This window comes from Chiloscyllium plagiosum, chromosome 2 (genome assembly GCF_004010195.1).
Source record: "Chiloscyllium plagiosum isolate BGI_BamShark_2017 chromosome 2, ASM401019v2, whole genome shotgun sequence".
Taxonomy (NCBI): Eukaryota; Metazoa; Chordata; class Chondrichthyes; order Orectolobiformes; family Hemiscylliidae; genus Chiloscyllium; species Chiloscyllium plagiosum.
The window spans coordinates 10,356,936-10,364,171 of record NC_057711.1 but is presented as its reverse complement, the minus strand read 5'-3'; the positions used below and the strand labels follow the sequence as shown (position 1 = coordinate 10,364,171).

The window sequence follows — 7,236 nt, the reverse complement described above, 5'->3', positions numbered from 1 at the left end:
CTCCGCCCCCACCCCCCCTCCCGCCTATCACCCTCACCTTAACCTCCTTCCACCTATCGCATTTTCAACGCCCCTCCCCCAAGTCCCTCCTCCCTACCTTTTATCTTGGCCTGCTTGGCGCACTTTCTTCATTCTTGAAGAAGGGCTCATGCCCGAAACGTCGATTCTCCTGCTCCTTGGATGCTGCCTGACCTGCTGCGCTTTTCCAGCAACACATTTTCAGTGCTGGTGAACCCATCTTATCAAGATCCCATTGTACTCTGAGGTAACCTTCTTTGCTGTCCACTGCACCTCCAATTTTGGTGTCTTCTGCAAACTTACTAGCTATTCCTCCTATGTTCACATCCAAATCATATATAAAAATCACGAAAAGTAGTGGACTCAGCACCAATCCTTGATGGGCCAATGGGCTGAGGAGTGGCAGATGGAGTTTAATTTAGATAAATGCGAGGTACTTCAGAGCAGGACGTATGTGCCTAATGGTAAGGTCCTGGGGAGTATTGATGAACAAAGAGACCTTGGAGTGCAGGTTCACAGTTCCTTGAAAGTAGAGTCACAGATAGGATAATGAAGAAGGCATTTGGTATGCTTTCCTTTATTGGTCAGTGCATTAAGTATAGGAGTTGGGAGGTCATGTTGCAACTGTACATGACACTGGTTAGGCCACTTTTGGAATATTCTGGTCTCCTTCCTATCTGAATGATGTTGTTAAACGTGAAAGTGTTCAGACAAGATTTACAAGGATATTGCCAGAGTTGGATGACTTGAACTATAGGAAGAGGCTGAAAAGGCTAGGGCTGTTTTCCCTGGAGTGTCGGAGGATGAGGGGTGATCTTATAGAGGTTTATAAAATCATGAGGGGCAAGGATAGAATGAATAGTCCAAGTCTTGTCCCTGGGTTGAGGGAATCCAGAACTAGAGAGCATAGGTTTAGCGTGAGAGGGGAAAGATGGGATCTAAGGGACAACTTCTTCAGGCAAAGGATTGTGCCTGTATGGAATGAGCTGCCAGAGGAAGTTGTGGAAGCTGATACAATTGCAGCATTTAAAAGGCTTCTGGATGGGTATATGAATAGAAAGGGTTTAGAAGGATATGGACGAAGTGTTGGCAAATGGGACGAGATTAGGTTGGGATATCTGGGCGGCATGGATGAGCTATACTTCTCTATGACTCTAAGTCAGTCTTTACTATTCAGTCAATGTGAATTGAAGCCTTTTACACTCTGGATGTTCCCTGTGTGTGAATGCACATTGCGATTGTCCATGACCCTTGATCTCTTCAGTGCATAAAAAGCCTTTATTGTGTACATATAATCCTTAGATGTCTTCTAGACAATTTAGCATCTCTCCAGTAACCAACACTCCATTCAGAAATGTGGCTGTATATTTGTTTGAAGTGTCTTTTCTTGCAACAGCTCCTGTTATTCCAGTTTAATATCGATATATAACCATCAGAATACTACAGTATGAAAGGTTATTCTGCCCTTGATCCCAATTGCAGCAAATTCTATATTTCAAGTCTTTTCTATTGATTTGTTAGTTCTGATTTGTCAATGATGTAACCGTAGCACTTGAAGCAGAACAATATTAGGTTTGTAACTTTAGCTTAAAATGTTTGGAGGCCTTTCTGTTCCAGCAGTCAGTGTAAGGGCAGAGTTGATGCTATTTGAGTTGGCTGATAGATACCAAATCTACTTGTTTTAATTGTGACAGCAATTGTCTTTATGACAATTAGCTTCAGCAACCTGGGTTAGGGTTGGAAAGTGTGGACATGAGGTGAAGTCAGAATCTGGCTTTACTGAGAGTATGCTCTCAACTCCTTTGAACCCCCCCCCCCCCCAAACAAATCTCAGACTCTATCTCAGCTCACACAGGAACAGTTACTCTTAACAAGATGCTGATGTCTATGATGCAGTACTGTTGAAACAATTAGGAGCAAGTGAGGACTGCAGATGCTGGAGATCAGAGCTGAAAATGTGTTGCTAGAAAAGCACAGCAGGTCAGGCAGCATCCAAGGAGCAGGAGAATCGACATTTCGGGCATGAAGAAGGGCTCATGCCCGAAACGTCGATTTGCCTCCTTGGATGCTCCCTGACCTGTTGAAACAATTAACAAAGTAAAGGAGGAGAAAGAAAGATTAGTGCAAAAGTCAGAATAGGAGAAATAGGAAACAGTCTAGCAATCAAAATATTTGATCTTTTTTCATTGCTGTGTTAATTTTTAAAGTGAAGCCAGTAAAGGTACATGGTAATTTATTAAGGTGTTGTATTAATATTCACTATAAATTTAATGTGCTCTTTTACAGTAATTGTGTAGCTCTTACTGTGCTGCTTTAATTTGAATAAACTAATGTGGGGTATGCGAACATTGCAGAATTTTTTTAGTACTTAGTTTTGACCATCTGTGCATAAAGGAGGTTGAAATACTTGTGCTCGCTCTCACATAGGCTGTACGTTCCAAATATTGAGAACCCACTGAATAAATTTCCCTCCTTGTTGTTTTTTTGGCTTTGGTAATTCAGTATTGATTTATCTTTCTGTGCAAGACCCTTTTTAATGTCGCTATGCTTTTATTCTGCACCCTTGCCCTCATGGCCTCTAGCTGATGTGGGAAGAGAGCACCGTGAGAGTCATGTTGAGAAGTGGGATGCAATGTAAGCAATAGAAGTTCTTTTTTTTTGCATGCTCAGGAGTCTACAGTGAAGTAATGCATATCCTTCATGGCAGTGCTTCCTGGTCTGCTTGATTCACGCAGATTGCCGTGTCCGTAAAAGATCTGTGATCTTCCTTTTTTCATGATTTTGTAGGCTTGGAGCATTTGTAATTTATTGAATTGAAGCATTCATTGTCGCAAAGAATTTTCACATAGAAAATGCCAAAACATTATTTGGATTACTGGACTTGAGTTTGGAGTTAGGCTGTTAATCTTACAAGACTAGATGGAAATGAAAAATAAGTAGTTGAGTTATTTTAATTGAACAACATCCACAATAGTTATAGCCAAATGTGGTATTTAAAAAGGAAAGTGGGAACCAAAGTGAGCATCACTCCTGTCATGAGTCTGGAGAATTAAAAGTAGAAAATATGGAAATGGCAAATGACTTCCACAGAAACTCTGCATCTGTTTTCACTGTGGCAGACACAAATAATCTCTCAGAAATAATTTTAAATAAAGATGTGAAGAGAGGAGTTTAAAACAGTACACTAATAAAATAATTCGAATGCAATGCTGACATGTCCCTGAATAGGGGTGGCTCAGTGGCTAGCACTGCTGCCTATCAATGCCAGTGACCTGGGTTTGATTCCAGCTGTAGACAACTGTCTGTATCAAGTCTTCATGTTCTCCTTGCATCTGTGTGGGTTTTCTTGGTGCTCCGGTTTCCTCCCACAGTCCAAAGATGTGCAAGTTAGGTGGATTGGACATACTAAATTGCCCTATGATATCTGAGGAGGAGGAGACGACGACGACGATGACCGCCACCCCCCAACCGGTTCACTTGTGTCCTTTCACCATACATGTGACTCCACAGACACGAATGTGGTTGACTATGGACAATTATGAACGAGCAAAGAATTTTGGCCTTGCCAGCAATGCCCACATCCTGTGAATGAATTTACAAAAAACACCATCAGCTTTTCCAATATGTGTTGGCATTGTTGTTGAGAGTGTGGTGGTGAGCTGCCTTCTTGAACAGCAGTCTTAGGGTGTATATCTACCATGCTGCTATGGAGGAAGTTTTAAGATTTTGGCGTCTTATTGGTTTTGGCACTGAAGGAACAATTGGGATGAAGGAGTGGTGGTTTTTGTATATCTGCTGCCATTGCCCTTTAAGTGGAAGTGGCAATGTATTTCGACAATGCTGTAAAAGAACCTTTTGGTGAATTTCAAGCAATGCATCTTGTAGATGGTATGTACTACTGCTGGTAAAAGGATTGAATGTTTGTGGATGTGTTTACATAGTTGCCAGCTTTTAAAATTTTTATTTCTGGTAAGTTAAGGTTTTTAAATTTTTATTGAATTCAGAGTTTATTGAATTCAGATTTCACCATCTGCTGTAATGGGATTGGAAATAATGTTCCCAGAACCATTTTACATGCCTAATTTGAAACACTTTTAGAAATTCTTCAGTGGGCTGTGCTTGTTATTGGCAAGGCCAGTATTTGTTGCCCACCCCTAATTGCCCTTGAGTAGGAGGTGGTAAACTATCTCCTTGAACAGCTGAAGTCCATCCAGTGTAAGTACATCCTCAGTGATGCTGGGAAGTTCCAGTATTTTGATTTAGCGACAGTGTAGGGAAGGAGATAGCATTCAAAATCAGCTTGCTACTTGACTGGGAAGGGAATACCTTGAATTTAAATATTTGAAGGTTTCAGACTTTCAACCAAAATGAATGTTTTATAACTTGCATTCATCAATCCAGTTTGTTTCAGCCCTTTTCAAAGCTTAAAACTTCCTCACCCCTCCCCCGCCCAAATATTCCTCCAATTTACCCTTTGTAACTCTTACAGTAGTTGGTTAATAGTAACCAATAGTCTTTAATTCTTTATGGTACTTCCTATCTTTTGCCAAGAAGGTAGTAGTTCTCACACTGTGTGTTTGGGCCAGTTTTGCAGTTTGATCTGATTTGTGAATGACCAGGAGGAATTCAAAGTAATTCATCTTTCTGGACAGTCATGATTCAAATAATTTTCTGTTTCATTCTTCCTCTCCTGATGTCCTGCAGGTTACTGATCACCACTCAGTATATCACTGCTTCTGGGTCATTCTTTTCTGTTGAAGTCGTAGTGAGAGCAAGTTGTTTTGTGCTAAAAATGCAAACTCTTCGGCTGACAGATGGCAATACATTGAACAGTGTAATGGAGGAATATTGCAACAAACTCTAATTTCTCATTTGAAGTGTCCTACACCTATAAATGAGAATTGTTAGGATTGTTTACATGCTGAATGCATGGGAAATGGGCAAGGAAAGTGATTTTCTTTCTGACTTTTCTTTTAGATCTGTTTTGTGTGGGTTACCATTTGTAATAATTGTGGGTTGCAGTCTCCTTTTCATGGCTGTATATTTCATTGTGGGTTCAGTCTGTTTTTATGGCTCTATATTTCTTGTCTTTTTTTCTTCTGTTCTGTTGCATGCAGCTGGAGGGGGTTCTTCAGGCAGTCCTCTTGTCCTCAGGAAGCATAAAGGTGATTATCCACAATCCTTACAATATATATTATTGAACTATGAATTTCAAGCTGTGCTGTTCGTTCTTGTGTCCTTCACAAGTTTTGTGTTTTTTATTAGAAACTGCAAGGCTGGATTTCAGTGAAACTTTTTAACAATAGATGAAATTTTCATGTTTCAGGAAAATGCCCAAAATTTTACCTTCTCCAACTTGCTTTGTGCCTTGAAAGCTGCATCAGTACTGTGATTGATAGAAGAATTAGGTTCATAAGAGTCTGTGCCCTGCTTTATTAAAGCTCATTTTGATCCCGTTGATGTTGTTGCTGGGCAAGTTAGATCCCAGTTAGGAATCTGGCTTAATAGGTCATATTTTGCTTTCACATAACACCAAGTTATAGTCCAAGTTTAATTGGAAGCATTAGCTTTCGGAGCACTGCTCCTTCATCAGGTGGTTGTGGAGTACGTGATTGTAACTCACAGAATTTATAGCAGAACTTTACTGTGTGATGTAACTGAAATTATACGTAGAAAAATGCCTTGATTGTTTGTTTAAGTCTCTCATCTGTTGGAATGACGATGTTAGTTTCATTTCTTTCATACGTAAATTGCAGAACTTTTTTAAAAAAGTTACATTCTCAAGTGAACTTTAACATTGGTCAGCTCAGAAAATATATTCAATTAAGATTTATAATATCAATTCAATTAAGATTTATAATATTCAATAATTTCAAACAAAGTAAAAGTAAATCGCATTTAATCCCAAAGCACTTCTTTATAAATTAAACAGAAAAATACAGTTTTTTTTTGTATAGCACCCAAAATGCACCATGGTACAGTTCCCAAAACACCACTTGTATAATCATCACTCCAATATCCTTGTGCTTAACACCTCCAAATAACGTACACTGAACTGCAATAGCTTCTTCTTGGAGTTACCATACGTCTGAGCTTCATGTCCTCCACTTTAAGCAATCACTTCAAGTATTTAATCCCTTACTTTTCTGCTCTGGGATTAATAACTCTCTTCTGTCTAAGGTAATCTAATTCAGTATATTGATCAGTCTCTCCTCAGCCATCCTGTTCTAAGGAATCACACGGTTGCCTCAGTAAAGGTCAAACATGAAACAAAAAAACTTCCCTCTCCTCTCTTTTCCACCACAGCATCCCCCCACCCCTCAACGGCACGTGCATAACATATTCACACACACCCCCTGACTTACAGGAAAACAAATTCCGTCACACTGTTACAAACCTTTTTGAGGCTCCACTATTTACTAGCTGGGTGACAAAAAATCTAAAATTAACCAAGGTTCATTTGTGCACAAAACCCATTCACTTTACAGCCAGGCTTCAAAGTTGTTTTCAAAATAAATCACCATGGAAATACTGAGAATGCACAAATGCATAACTTCAGATTTACTGAAAATCCTACTAGATGCTCACTTAAAAAAAACCAGAAACCCAAACTCTCACCAAATAACATTAAAAATTATGCATGCAAATCTTACGGTTTGCCATGATGTGGAGGAGTTGGTGTTGGACTGGGATAGACAAAGTTTAAAAATCATGCCACACCAAGTGCTTTCAAATAAACTTGTTGGACTATAACCTGGTGTGGCGTGATTTTTAACTAATGGTTTGAATCACCCAATGAGTTTTAATACAAGTTTTCATGTAGCTTAGTGGCATCAATATCATTGTGACAACAATGTTATAAATTATTGAAAGTAACTGGATGTGAGAAAGACTCTGCCAAGTTAAGTAAACCTGGATTATCCATGTTTTGGAGGAAGGTCATGATTCGGAGATGCCGGTGTTGGACTGGGGTGTACAAAGTTAAAAATCACACAACACTAGGTTATAGTCCAACACTAGGTTTAATTGGAAGCACACTAGCTTTCGGAGCGACGCTCCTTCATCAGGTGATTGTGGAGGGCTTGATCGTAACACAGAATTTATAGCAAAAATTTACAGTGTGATGTAACTGAAATTATACATTGAAGAATTGATTGTCTGTTAAGCCTTTCATCTGTTAGAATACAGTGATAGTTTCACTTCTTTCATGAAAGATCT

General features: G+C 39.4%; 1 protein-coding gene across 8 annotated transcripts in view; it reads left to right on the top strand.

The window, feature by feature from the left end:
• htt (huntingtin) overlaps positions 1–7,236 on the top strand; it is a 241,245-nt gene that overhangs the window by 56,309 nt on the left and 177,700 nt on the right. For all 8 annotated transcript variants that reach the window (XR_006313622.1, XM_043703713.1, XM_043703763.1 and 5 more), the window contains exon 10: positions 5,136–5,183. Coding sequence is in view for 7 of the 8 variants with exons in the window: in XM_043703713.1 (XP_043559648.1) it covers positions 5,136–5,183 (48 nt within the window). In the remaining variant the exon portion in view is untranslated. The remainder of the gene's footprint in view (positions 1–5,135; positions 5,184–7,236) is intronic.